The 14,561-nt window shown below is 46.5% G+C and overlaps 1 protein-coding gene across 1 annotated transcript in view; it reads left to right on the plus strand.

Annotated features, from left to right (window-relative positions):
• The first annotated feature begins 2,375 nt into the window (after positions 1–2,375).
• Positions 2,376–14,561, plus strand: part of CRHR2 (corticotropin releasing hormone receptor 2) — a 155,281-nt gene continuing 143,095 nt past the window's right edge. The window contains exon 1 of the mRNA XM_077186810.1: positions 2,376–2,918. Within this exon, the coding sequence (XP_077042925.1) occupies positions 2,853–2,918 (66 nt within the window). The 5' untranslated portion in view covers positions 2,376–2,852. The remainder of the gene's footprint in view (positions 2,919–14,561) is intronic.

The following is a 14,561-nucleotide window of genomic DNA, read 5'->3' on the forward strand; positions in this document are numbered from 1 at the left end:
TTTCAATACAACTTTAAAGATTACGAGGCTCTGGACAGCGCAATAAACACAGATAAATCAAAAGAGAAAGTCATGGAAAACCTTCCTGGTTCCAGGGCACTTGATGTCTGTGCACAGGCAGCTCCAGGCCTCTCTTACCCATTCCCATGAGTTCATGGAATCCTGTCACGTGTGAGTTTCCAGTCCCGGAGGTGGATGTTTAAATGCAATAAAAAATTGGGCAGGATTTATTCCTCCCTTTTGCATTTTCATGAACGAACTCATCTTAATTGGAAGCATGCAACTTTGGGATGTGGCTTTGTTTTCTTTTAATAATGAAAGGAAACAAATGCTGGTGTGCAACAGGCAGAAAAGGGAAAACTAGGCAAGCTTAAATATTTACATGTATTCAAACTGTTGAATAACCAGAGGAAAAGGGAAAATAATGCTGTTTTTTGAGAACTTTTGCCAGTGTCTTAGGAGGATTCCAAGTTTTCTAGTGTATATAAGCGCCCATCTCCTTGCTGTGATGTTCATGTTGTCCTAAATGGGATTCTTGGAGGAAATTAGGAATGTAAGTCTTGTTATAGGTGTTTTAGAGAGGGTCAGAGGCTGTTTTATGATTTCCTGAGCAAATGACAAAAAGCAAAATAATTCAGCAAGGCCTTAAAGGAAGATGTCCAGGTATTTCTGCATCTGAGTAAGACTTGCTAAGCTTCTGCAAACCCTGAAAAATTTGCTGGAACTCTTTCCTCTGTGCCACTATGACCTTTATGCCAGTTGATTTTGATTTAAAGAACCCCAGCAAACAACAAGGAGGGCTGTGGAAAGACACTGTCTTGGGGGAAAAAAGGAAGAAAAGGCCCCATCTCACTGAAGGAAACAGCTGGCAACAGGTGACTACACAGGCAGGGTATGGCACTGCTCCCTGAGGAAATCCAGCTGGGCTGGGAGGGAGCTGCTCCTGTCTGCTCCTGCCCCAGAACTGTGACTGAGAGCTGTGTGCCTCAGGACACAGCTGGCCTTTTGGGGACAGTCCCAGCTGCAGCTGGGGGAAGGTTCTGACTGTGATTCACGCACAGCTGGCTGTCCTCTGGGCAGATGGGGTGGAGAAGAGGGGAAAATAATCTTATTAGGCTCATTGCTGGCATGGAGAACCCCAGGGCTTGGCCTGATGCCCACACCTAACAATGCCACAGACACATCCATTGTATGGAGAGGCCAAGTGGACATGGAGGGCAGGGAGTGATAACTCTGCTAGACACAGGAACTGGGCTCCAACAGGCTCAGGGGCATCCAAAGCTGTAAGATTCCAATTCCCTGATCATCAACATCCATCCCAGAGCAACCAGAGGGCCAGAAGCTCCTTGGGCAAGTCAGAAGATGAGGAGTGTCCCTTCTCTGCCCTTCCTGGCACAGGGGTCTAGCCTGGCAAATAGCTGTAATAAGAGCAGGACAAATGTCTTTTGTTTCAGAAACCAAGTGCACAAGGGTCAGCCAAATAGGCAAGTTTGGGGTTGCCTGGATAGAAGAGTGTACATGTATATTGGGGAATCCTACAAGGCTTGGTGCTGGGGGATAAAGGGCTTCTCATGGCAGCTGGGAATAGCAGAGGAGGTGCCCCACAGCCTTTGGGAAAGGCATGTGGATGAATTTGGTGACCAATAAGCCAGAACCTTTTTGCCCTGGGGTACAGAGGGAGATGGGAGATTTGCTTCTCATTATCTTTGAGGTGGAGATCCTCATCACACCTGGTAACATTGCATGTTGGGCTTGAGGGATGTCGTGTTACTCTTGGAGGATAGGCAGGTGGTTCAGAGTGCACAAGGTCAGGGAGGATTCTTCCTTTCCTTCCCAGGCTTGTAGGCTGCCATAGAATAATAGAAAGACTCTGGTTGGAAGGGACCTTAAAGATCATCCTGTTGCAACCATCCTGCCAAGGGCAGGGACACCTTCCACTATCCCAGATTGTTCCAAGCCCTGTCCAGCCTGGCCTTGGACACTTCCAGGGATGGGGCAGCCACAATCCAGGGAAGGATTTCTTCCTAGCATCTAATCTAAACTTTTAGCTTAAAAAGCATCCTATTGCTATGTGCTCAAGCAAAGAGTTGCTCTCTCTCTCTTTTTACAAAACAACTCTGCACACTGTGCATGCAATGCAGTTTGTACCTGGGCACTGGGGGAAGCCTGTTGCTCCTGAAAGTTTTCAGGTAGTGGAGTTAACATTTTACCTAATGCCTGGCAGAATGGGGTGGTGAAGGGATTATTAATGCTCCTGGGGGGCTGTAAGGGGTGTATCCAATGCACCTAATTTTGGAAAATGATCCCCACTGCACCCAGAGCGTGGGCAGGGAGAATCCTCTTTCTCCTGGCCACTTTGGAGGCAGTGGAATTTCCAGCGTACGGGAGGGTGGAGGAGGCTCCCCGTTATTTCTGGAAGCTGGTGTGGAAGACGTCCCCATCGCTCGGGGAAGAGGGATCTCCATCACCCAGCGCTCGGCGAGGGGGCTCCCCACGGCTGCCGGCCGAGTGCGGCCCCGCTTCCACCCAGCGCCCCATGGAAGGGGCAGCCCCTGTGGCGCTCGGAGCCGGGGCACAGCACGGTCCCCTCGGCTGCTGGAGCCTGTGAGGGTCGCGCTCCCCCGGGGGCCCCCCGCCGCCTCCATCCCCGAGGAATCCTGGGCGGAGGGCGGGCTCGGCTCCCCCTTCTCCCTCCCTCCCTGCCTGCCGGGGGTTTGCTCTGGGACGCGGCGGCAGCGCCGGGCTCGGCTCCGGGACGGCGGGCAGGGGTCAAGGGCAGCAGGCGGGGGGCGATGCCGGCGCCGGGGCAGCGCCGAGGGTCCGGCTGAGCCCCGGGCACCCCCCGAGCCCTCATGGCGGGGCGAGCGCCTCAGCGCAGCCTCCCCGCGGCAGCGGCCGCCGCGCTCCTGCTCCTGCCCGTAAGTGCCGGGGACGGGAACGGGAAAGGGACGGGGGGTGCGGGACAGGGACAGGGACCGGGACCAGGACAGGGACAGGGAGGGAGCGAGGGGACGCCCCACGGCCGCGGGGAACGCAGCGGGGCAACCGCGGGCGCTCGGGGCTCCGTGCGGGGACCGTGCCCCGCGACCTCGCAGGTGCGTCCCCGGCTCTGGGGCACCCCGGGCGGGCACCGCTCCCTGGCAGCTGCTGCCCGGGGATCCGTCCGTGCCCGGGGCCTTTTCGGGCTCCATCACAGGTGCTCTCAGAGACACCCTCTGCCCGCTCACCTCTGGAGCGGGTCCCTGCGCCCTTTTTAGTGCCCCCTGCCCTGTGACACAGCTACCTTTGCTCGCCTGAAGAGGTGCCAGCACAGGGACCCCGCTGGGCTGGCAGCTCCTTGCCCCAGCGGGGTTTTCTCTCAGATCTCCTCGCTCGCTGGCGGTGCCCGGTGCCCCGGCCTCTGTCCCGGCACCATGTGCTCCAGCAGCCCTCGGCGGGCAGGGGTGGCGATGGGCAGGGCTCAGCCCACGCACCCAGCCAAGCACTTGCTCCGAGTTTCTCCCGAGTGAAACCCGCAGGAAGCTTTTCCGCGTGGTCCTTCTCCATCACCAGCGTCCCCCTGGGAGATGCTGGGATGAGGTGGAAATCAGGTTGGCCTCTGTCGGACAGGGCTTCAAACGCTTTCCCGACTTGTTTGTTTTGAACGATGGTTTTAAGTGTGGTTAAGCCAGACTTGAAAATAAAACGTGAGAGGTTAGGCAGCTTTGAACCTGTGCAGAATTTGTAAAGGCTGTTCCCACAGCTTTAAAAAAGTGGCAGTGATCCTTCTGAACCACAGTGTAATTGGTCTATCTTTAACATTTCCTTAGATAAAGAAAGAAAATCTGTCCAGTTTCCCTAAGTTCTGTCTATTTTGGTTTGGTTTGGGTTTTGTTTGTTTGTGGGGTTTTGTTTGTTTATTTTGGGGGTTTGTTTGGTTTTTGGTCCCCTCTCTAATTTAGAAAGAAAAAGAAAAGCCAGGTCAACGACAGGCTTCAGAGACAAGCAACAATTTAATTTCATTTTATTTTTCACAGTAGCTTTCTTAGAAGTGAGAGAATACTTTCTCACCTCCGCCAGAGTCGGGTTTTTTTTATCACCAAAAGAAGGAAGAGATCAGTGCACATAGGATCACAGTGGCATGGGTCTACACACTTGCTGTTTTCAACCCAAAACCACTTCTTTCTGATCTCTGTTTCTTATTATTTTTTGTCTCCTAGTCTCTATTTTCTCTTGCTGATTTATTTTGGTCCGTAAAAATATCTCAGTTTGTCTTTAGAGTGTGGGACTTGTCAGTGAGGTTATCAAAACTAGTCAGGTACTGAGTATTTAGCCAGACTGATCCATTCTCAGTCAATCAAGAAATGCTATGTGTTTCCTCTGTGGATACAATCTTTGGATTTTCCAGGTTTCCAGTTCTGCTGCAACTTTGCATTTGAATTATTTCTGCTAATTTTGGTAATTGTGTCGCTGCTTTAAAAACAAAACTGCCTCAAAAGAAAGGGAGAAGAGAAGGTAGATTAAGGATCAAAAAGTGAAGTTTCCATAAAATGATTTAGTCCAAGAAATGTGAACTCTGAGTGTATTCTGTGCTTTTATAGAGGAGCTTGTTTGGGTGGAACATGCTGGTGTCTATCAGGGCCTTTTGTATACCTGTGTGGGAAATAACATTTTGAATCTTCAGCTCTGGTTGCTCCAGCTGTAGCAGAAGGTTTTGCTGCTCCTTTGGGGAGTGTTTTAATCCCTGAATGTTGTCAATAAATCTGGATCTCTGCTTTCCAGCTGGAGGGAACTTTGCACCAAGAAGCTTAAGAGCAGCGTTTTAAAACTTTGGCTTAAAGCCAAAGCTCTTAAATTCTTGTTTAACTTGAAAACACTCGAAAGTGGACTCAAAGTCAGTGCCTTTATCCACATTTGTGGATTTGAGGAAAATAGCTGCCTGTGAGAGCAGGCCCTCACCCAGTTAAGGGAGTTTAAGTTTTCACAGCAGCCGAGCAATTGTGTTTTATGGGAGCTGCAGGTTTGCAACGCCCACGAGATGAGGCAACTTTGTGGTACAGAATTAGATCTGCCACATGAAAATGCTGGTGCAAATGACCTGACAGATTTCACAGGGCTGGTCAGCAAGAGGGTGAAGACTTGAACTGAGATTTATGTTCTCTTAAAGGAGTTCTGGACGTATGATGCACTTGAAAACACATTTAACTGAATGTGGGAAACAAAAAACAAACCATAAAACGAAGGCAAATGAGTCTTATGACATTTTTATATAAAGTCCTTGCTAAGTTCACGTAATTTGGAGAAGGGGGGATTATTCATCAAAACCAAAAGCAAGGCTTGCTATCATTTATTTGTTCTCCTGGAGCTGTTAAAAGAGCTGGGGCAGTGTGAGTGTATCAGCCAGTGATGACAAGTTAAATAGTATTCCTGGTCTGAGGCTGCCAAAATTCAGCCCCATTGTGAATTAATGCAGCATAAACATCTCATCAGGAGAAGCCTCTCCTGGGGCAGCACTTTGTCAGGGTTTAGTTTGTAGCCATCCCGTGGCAATTACTGGGTGTTGGAGGGAGGTGGCTGTGTGCTGGTGTTGGCTGGCTGTAGTTTTGCCATAAAACATTTCAGTGATGATGTTCATCCCTGCCCTTAGCCAGCAAGAAAGCAGCTTTAGCTTTTGTGCATATAAGGCAGCTGCTTACATATTATTATCCTGTCAAGAGCAGAGGAAAAGTCATGATCAAGTCCTCTAAACTCTGTGACCTTCATATTCCAAACCAGAGCGTGGTTGTGGAGGAAAGGAGAGCTGGCATCTCTTTGCAGCCTGTGCATTCTCAGGTGCAGAATTTTAATTTCAGCCTCACAGGTTCTAACTCCACTGCTACATCAATATTTCCAGGAAAGCTCTCCAGAAAAAAATGCCAGGGAGTGACTTGTGCTCATGTGATTGAGCTCCTTCAGCCTCTAAAAGAGGGAGATGCTGCAGGGACTGTGCACAGAGCTGGTCCATGCTGCTCCCAGATCATTCCCAGGAACTGGGTGAGATCCCACCACATTCCTTGGGGCAGCAATGTGGCCAGGAGACATTCTAAAAAACTGAACAGTAGAAGTGATTCAGGACTTAGAACAGACCTTTGCACTGCTTGATTTTTTGGCTTAGATGGAGAGTGCTGTGCTGCCATCGCTCTGGGCTCGCCCCACGGAGGGGTTTTCCTCTAAGGCCAACTCTTCATTGCTTTGAATTTGGTGATGAGCTCTCTTTGTGTCAGGGATTCCCAAGTTCCTGCTGCTGATGTGCTGGTCTGAGAGTTCCACCACGAGAAAAATGGGGTAGTGGATGATACAGGCTTATTAAGGATGCATTTTCCTGTTTTCTTTTTATTTTCATTTTGCCCTATATATTAGTAAACCAAATATTTAAAAAATATTGTATTAGAACAAACATTTGCACATTTCTAGATTCTTTTAATAGTTCTGCAGATCTTATTTTTTAGGGAGAGGGGGAGGTGAGGAAATGTGGGTGGCAACAACAAGCTGCACATGCTGCTGAATCTGTTCCTTTGTAGTTTATATCACTTTCAGGTCTTGCAGCACTGCAAACCCAAAAAGGAGATTTAGGGAAAAGCTGATTTACTCTAGATTAAAAGTTGATCCAGCAGATGACTTTTTGCAGGAATTTTCTTTCCCACACCATGTCTATAAATTGCAACAGATCGTATCCATGCCCTTATTTCTTGTATTTTACACCACTTTTAATCCCAAATGTAGTCTGCTCTTCCTTAGAGTGCAAACATTATTTATTGGATGTAGAGCTGGAGCTGTCCAGCGAGCCCCTCTCACCTCCCTGCCTCATGTGGGTGCTCAATGGCCTGTGTTAAAGCAGGCTGTGTTTATTGCATAAACGTTGTCTTTGTCTCCTTATCTTTCTGTTCATGACAACTAAACTCTTTGTGATGCTTTGCTTTATCAAGCTATTTCTTCATACAGAAGTGCTTTCTTTAACTGCTAATAATTCTTTTAATCTTAACAGCTTTGAAGGTATCTATATTTGATTTAAGTGTTGGGTAGAGTATTTTAATTTTCTTCTCTGACAAGTTGCCTAAATTTGGCTGTGGTCCTTGCTACAAGAGAAGACAAATAGAAAGTAGATCAGTCAACAGACAGGGCTGTCCTTGGGGTGACTGTCTGCTTGAATCTTGTCAGTCACATCCAAATACATGAAAATTTCATTTCCAGTTCGTGGTGCCAGCATGGGGATGTTTGTGGGATGCTCCCTGCAATGCTCCTTGACAAGGAGCACATTCTGTGATAGGCACTGCTCAGCTCCCTGGCCCTGGGCTCATCTGTGCTGGCTCTCACCAGCAGATGTTCTGCTGGATCTTCTCAAGGGCTGGTCCATCTGGCTGTGGAAGGGAGAGAGAAAAGCACCTCACAGAGGTGAATTCCAATGTCCTGTCCTGACCTCTGATTCCCAAATCCCTCCTTGCTGTGCAGAGGAGGCAACGCTGAGAGTCAGGTGCTGGGAGCATGCTGCTCCTTCCCCAGCTCTGGGGTGGAGAACTTGGAATCTGCCTCTCCAAACATCCCTTAAGCCTCATGCACAGAACCTCAGCATGTTTTCACTAAATAAGAAAGAAAATCCACTGGATAATTCAAGAGCTGAAAAGTGCTTCTTCCACGGAGCTGCAAGAAAATGAAGCTAATTCCACGAAGCCAATTAAAGCTCTATAAACTTTTGCATAATGCTGGCTGAGTTAACTGTCCACTCTGGGCTGGGTATGCTGGGAAAGTAAATAGTGAGTAATGCAGATGGAGATTAAAATACATTAGCTGTCCTCACTGCAATGCTAAACCCTTGCCCTGGTAATAGTAGCTCAAGTGCCAGAGGGCTGCAGAGGAGCTGCTGCTTCCGAGGGCTGGGGGATAATCCCTGCTGCTTTCTTTCCCCAGCTCCCTGGCAGGCAGCAGAGCTGCTGTTCTCTCTGCACTGCCATGGTTTGGGAAGTGCTGTGCCCTGGCAGGGGTGGCTTTTCCAGCACAAAGGAAGGAGGAAAGGAGGCAAAAGGGAAGGGAAGGAAGTGTGCTGACGGGCCTGAACAGGTTTCCTGTGGGGCTGCCAGCCAGGCTCTGCTCGCTGAGGTATCCATTCCCTTTGAGTGGCAGGAGCAGATCCCAGGCCTGGCCATGGCTTGGGTTTCAGGGGGCTCAGGCCAGCAGAGGCTCCTGAGCCACGCCAGGGCTGTGCTGGGCACTGTGGCCATCACAGCTCTTCCCTTGCTGCTCGCTTGTTTTGTGAGAAAACATCCCTGCCAGGGACCAGGCTGCTCCTTCTGCTATCAGCTGGCTCTTTCAAAGCAGAGAGGAGGCCCAGGGTGTCCCTTGGCTGCTGAGAATGGTGTCTCAGAGCTCAGGAAAGCATTTTTGACCAGGTGTGCTTCCAGTCAGATGCACTGAGGATCTTTCCTCATCCTGCCTCAAAACTCACCTGCTGGGACATCAGCTGTTCAGTCTAGCTTGAACTTGAGACACCTTCCAAAGTGTAAGAATCCCCTACTGTATCAAAAGAAGTATCCTCATGAGGGTTTTGAAGTCTTGTCAGACTTGCAGTATTTCTTTCCTTCAGAAAGTAAAAAAAAAAAAAGAATTAAAAGAAAATTTTATCTTTAAACAGAGTAATAATTTAAAAATGTATTTTCATAGTATTTGGAATAATATTTCAATTATAATTATGTGAACACAGTAAAAAATCTTAGAAACATGAGTGAGAAAAACCTCAAAGCCTCTGGATTGCTGCTTATTGTTCAAGATACAGTCTGTAAGCTGTTTACTGCATTGCCCATTGAAAGGCTTGGGGAATAATTGTTATCTGTGATTCTTTTCACTGTAGGGACTATAAATCAAATAAAATCGAGGAATGAGAAAATAATTTGTGCTGGAAGGGATTGCTAGAAGGCAGGGTTAATTCCAAAACCAAATCATTCTCGTCCACAGTTCAGCTGTGAAAATCTGCAAAGATGGAGCTCTCACATCTCTGAAATGTCTTTTACAACATCTCTGTTCTGATGCTGTCGTTGTCATGGTGCATAATTTTTTCTTTATGTTCTATGAGATTTCCCTTCAGTTGGTGAATGATGCCTGTCTTGATGCTGTGCTGTCAGCTCTTGAGAGGAATCTGACTCCTCAGAGAAGAGTCTGTGATTCCCCTTCAGGTAGTGAGAGATAATTCCAGACCTGGAGTTAAATTTCACTGTGATACTTGGTTTTCAAATCCAGAAGTGGGCTCCAGCCCAAGAATTAGCAGTTTAAGGAAAGATGGAGAGAAAGTTCACTGCTAATACCCAGTGCCACCTCACTGGCTCATTTTTAAATCCCTGTCAGGAAATCTTGGGTCAGAGGAATATTTTGTGGAGGATACAGAGGTACCACTGTGGGCATTCCATGGGAAGCTGAGCAGATATCTTCAGCTGATAAAGTCTTGATCCAGATGGGTTTTTTTTATCTTTTTCAGGTGGCAGAGACATGAAAAACGAAGATTAGGAGCTCAGATTTGTTGAGCTGGGAGAGCCTGTGAGGGGTGGCTTTGGAAGGGTAGTGGCTGTGGTGACAATGGATGGGTGAATGATCCTTGCAGGGGCTCTGCATGTAGATAAAGGTTAGATGAGGGAGGTATTGGCATTCACTTGGGTAAATATGACTTTTAAACTTGAGCTGCTCTGGATTCCCTGAGTGTTTTGTCTCCAGTGCATGATTATCTCACCCTGGAGTCCATGTTTAAAATTTACACAGGTGATGGGTTGGTCCTTGACAGTGGTTCCTTCTTCCACGGAGCACTGGGGAGCCTGAAGCAAAGGCTGCTGGAATAGGGGGGTGAGGTGAATCCCATTGGAGCTGCTGAGAGGATTCACAGGAATGGGAATTGGGTGGGGAAAAAAATTACTCACAGACCTAAGGAGAGGGCAGACATGAAGGCAGGAGTGCCCTGAGGGGCTTCCTCCCCTTCCAGGCTCTGAATGTGCTACCCACAGGTGTGGGGAATGACCAACAAAACTCTTCAAGGATGTGAGATCTGAAAAGTTTTTCCATTAAACAATCTTATATCAGGAAAGCTGCAGCTTGTGATTCAAATGGAGTTGTGCTCATTTTTAACATCTCAGGTTGCTTTGGAAGGGCTTGGAGACCTGGTTGGACAAGTCCAGCCCGTGTGTGGCCTTAATCAGGTTTGGTTTGTATCTCATGATTCAGAAAATCCCTCAGCACCTGCGTGGCTTTCAGTGGATGAAGAACCTCCCCTCTAAAAGCTGCTTCAGCAGAGCATGTGCTCACTGAAGGCAAATCTCCAAGTTTCAAAGACAACAGTGAAGTTCAGTGGTGGGTTCAGTGTAGCAGGTGCTCGAGGGGTTTTTTAAAATTTATTTTTGTATAAAGATTGATTTCATCTCATGCCTTAAAACTGAGCATGTGTTCAGTTGCTTTATTGAACTGGGGTCCTAATTCCCATTCCATGCAGACTTTAAGTCTCTTTTTCCAGACTTCCTGGAAGAGCTGCAGAATACATCTGGCCTCTAAGATCATGGAGCAGTGTCTCCTGGAGCATTTGGTGCTCTCTAACAAGTAGCAATGTTTTATGTGGCCACTTGGATTAACTCAGAGGGTGTTTCAAGGGCTGAAGGATGATTTGAAAAGGAGCCTATTTTTCTTGAACTGTGCTCAGAGTCTTTCCCTTTACTGTAACCTTAGCTGGCTCAGGTTTCAGGTTGCAGGCTCCTGTGAAAACTTGTATTTAGACTTTCTATCCCAAATGGAAATTATTTTTCTGGTGAAGCCAAGCCAAACAATTGTACGCTGCCAAGTGCTGCTGCACGAGTGATTTTAAGTCACTGTGTTGAGAAAGGCCAAAAACATCTTCATGCAGAGGGCTGACCTTTTTGGTTCTCCAAAAAACAAGTATTTCCAACACAATAGCCCTCTGACTACTGTTCTTTGATAAGCATCTCTTTCAGATGCATCTTGTGGATGAAGTCACCACCTGGCAGTGAATATAAATCCATCCTGGCCACTGTGAAGATGATTTTCCTCTCCTCTCCTGTGCTAATCTCTGGTTTTGTCCTAAAGTAGCAGCTTTCACTGTTCTGATTGTGCATATTCCTTCAGGTGATTAGTAGTCAGCAAATATTCCAGCTCTCCTCATTCTCTCCCATGTGTTGCCATCTCTTAGAAGGAAAGAGCTAATCAGATGAACTCTGGCATTTTTTATAAGAGCATTCCAAGGAATATCTGATGGGTTTTTCCCCAAAGCATCTGTTTCCCCACACCAGTGATGTAGAACTTGCCAGATGCCCACCTGCCTTGGAAACTGTTCAAACAGAGGATGGATTTTGTCAAGGAAGTTTGATTTTGCTGAGTTGAGCTCTTTCACTAATTACATTTTCATTGTGAAGTTAGATGCCTGTGTTTCCCTAAAATGAGCTTCTCTGCACACAAACTAAATTTTTGCTTTTAATTGAGCCACCGTTCAGAGCATGACCATCCCAGAAATTGGGGTGAGAACTCAGTCTCATTGTGGAGATGGAGTGAATTTATTTGCATTGCCTAATTGAATAACTAAAAATTAAATGGAACTTTCCCTTTTCTCTCACATTCACTCTTTTTTTTTCTTTTTTCCCTGTGCAAAGCTACTAAGCAGCAGCTTTTCTGTGTGCTGAAGACAGTGTTGCTGCAATTTTGATGTTGAAACGAGGCAGCATTTGCAACCTCAGATATTCTAAAGAAACACATGGGAAAAGCTGGAGTCTTAAGAGCACTGGAGGTTCCCAGAGATGAAGGGCAGGAAGAAGCATCCTCCTGACCTGATCCATGCCACTGCCAGAGGTGGTTTCTCAGGAGTGGAAAATGCTTTGGCTGTATAGAGAGCACAGTTAATAGTGCAGGGTAAGACTTTGTGTGGCAAAGAAGACATGAGATGGACCCTTCTCCTGTCAGCTGTGGGCTGAGCACGTTTTGTGTTAATAACTCCACATTTTTCCATGTTGGAAGGTCACTTCATCTTGCTCAGTAAAAGAAAGAGCACAGATGATCAAATAAGATGATGGTGTGCTTGTGTGTTCTGCAGCCATCATCTCCCCTTTTATATGCAGTGTCTAAAGAAAATTTAGGAGGGATGCATCTAAGTGACTCTGTCCTTATAGTGCAGAAGACCCAGGCAGTGGAGGTCATTCCAATTAAAGATTTAAAATACTGCAGATGAACTGCATCTGGAAAATTCCTGCTTCTCTTCCTGAATTCCAGAGGAATCCCTGTGTGATCAGCTCAGCTGCTGCTCTCTGTTTTGAAGTCTAAGCTATTCAGTACAAATCTCACTGCTTTTCTGGGAGTGGCTTTCTGCTGAAATGCTGTTGTACTTTAATGGGATGGATTTCTCTGGGACCTCGGGAGTACTAGAAACTACTTTTTTTTTTTTTTTTAAGAGTTTTTGCTCTGCTGCTTTGAGGCTGTGTCAGATGTCAGCACCTCTCAGCAGGCCACCAGCAGATGTTTGACAGGGAGGCCTAACAAGTGGTTTTTATTAGAGCACTGCAGTATGGCATCTGGGAATTCTTGTGTGAGGATGGGAAAGGGGAGTGTGTGCATCTGTCCGTGTGGGGCAGCACCCAAACTCACCTCCCCTTTGGCAAGGGCTGTTCCACTGTTGTGGGTCACCCTTTTCCTCTTTGGTCCTCCCCTTCAGCTTGCATTCCTGCTGGCTTCTCCCACTGTGCTGCTATCTACTGTTGGATATTTAAATTTAGCAGATGCTCCATTGTGTCTTGTGGTGCTTGTGAGGGTCCCCAGGGTGAGGTGAGAGATGAGAATTTGACTCCAAGCTCTCAGAAGGCTGATTTATTATCATATCATATCATATCATATCATATCATATCATATCATATCATATCATATCATATATCATATCATATCATATCATATATCACATCATAGAAATTATATACTAAAACTATACTAAACTATAGAGAAAGGATACATCAGAAGGCTTCACAAGGATGAATAATAAAACCCCATGACTGACTCCTCAGAGTCTGACACAGCTGGCTGTGATTGGTCATTAATTAAAATCAATTCACATGGAACCAATCAAACATTCACCTGTGGGTAAACAATGTCCAAGCCACATTCCAAAGCAGCAAACACAGGAGCAGCAATCAGATAATTCTTGTTTTCATTCCTCTCTGAGGCTTCTCAGCTTCCCAGGAGAAAATCCTGGGCAAAGAGGATTTTTCAGAAAATATCATGGTGACAGTGTCTCTGTGGTAGCCCCATGCTTGTGTTGACATTTTTGGATCCTATCCATAGCTTTGGGGGCTGGTTTATATTCCAAAGCCACTCCTTTATATTCCTGTCACCATTTCTTCCATGTTTGAGAGGAGAAAACAACCCCTCCCATGCAGGTGAATTTTACAACACCAGTGTTCATTTGGTTTTACATTTCTATATTGCTCCATAGTGGAACTCAGTATTTCAAACCAGGACTCTTTGTTAATTCTTCTTAAAATGATGTTACAAATCCTCTCTAAGCTGGATGAAATAACCACAAATACTGGTGGGAACTGTGAGTCGGCAACTCTTGCGTCTCATAGTTGATGTCCTCTGACAGAGATAAAGATCTTTCATGAATTAATGAAGAGCAGTGACCATGTCCAAGGGGAAAGGCCCAATAAAATGCCCATTAGAGAGGCAGACAGTGACACCAGAGCAATTCATCCTTTTCCCAAAGTCCTCCCAGATGTAAATGGGAAGTTGACCAAAGGCTCTGTATCTTTTTTTTTGGAAGACTCAGAGCTGGCCTGCTCTTAGTTGGTGTCCCTGCTTTGGAAAGTAAAAGATTGATTTCCACCTCAATCTTTGGCTCAGCACATTAGTTTTATTTGTTCATAAATGTTCACAGTGGCTCAGAGGAATTAAGTTGGACATTTCTGTGCATGATTTAGGTAAATTTTCAGGACAAAAAAGAACTGATTTGGTGGGCAGAGGTTACGGAATAGCTGTTTTAAGAGAAATACAGTTTGAGTAAAGTCATGCATTAGTGACCCAAAGCCATTATTTCAGTACTTCAAAATATAATTTCTGTGCAGTCATGGGCCCAATTATTTATCTTTAAAATTCTACATTACTGAAATGTTTCTCTTTCTTTGTTTGTTTTGCTGGTTTTTATTATTGTAAGAGGAGTTTCTCAAGGCTGACCTAGAGCAGAGGCTGGACAGCACTAAAGAATAAAGCAGGGATTTATTCAAAGGCCTCCATGGATGCACCTTGGGCAGCACAAGAGCCCAGCCAGGGCTGCACCCAAGATGAACCAAAATGGCCCCAAAATGCACCAGCGCTCCCGGGCTCTCTCCCTGGGATCAGTTCTGCTCCATTTGCATCTTGCAGTTCATTGTCCCATTCCAGCTTTAGCCCCTGCAGTCCCACCCTGCTTGTTTTTCTCTCTCCAGCCCACGGGGTTTGTGCTCTTGGGGCTGAGATTTGGATCATTTGTCCTTGGTGCCCAGCCGGAGCAGGAATTGTTTTGTCTCCCTGCTCTGTGCACAGAGCTCCCC

This window comes from Agelaius phoeniceus, chromosome 1, assembly GCF_051311805.1.
Source record: "Agelaius phoeniceus isolate bAgePho1 chromosome 1, bAgePho1.hap1, whole genome shotgun sequence".
NCBI classification, from domain to species: domain Eukaryota; kingdom Metazoa; phylum Chordata; class Aves; order Passeriformes; family Icteridae; genus Agelaius; species Agelaius phoeniceus.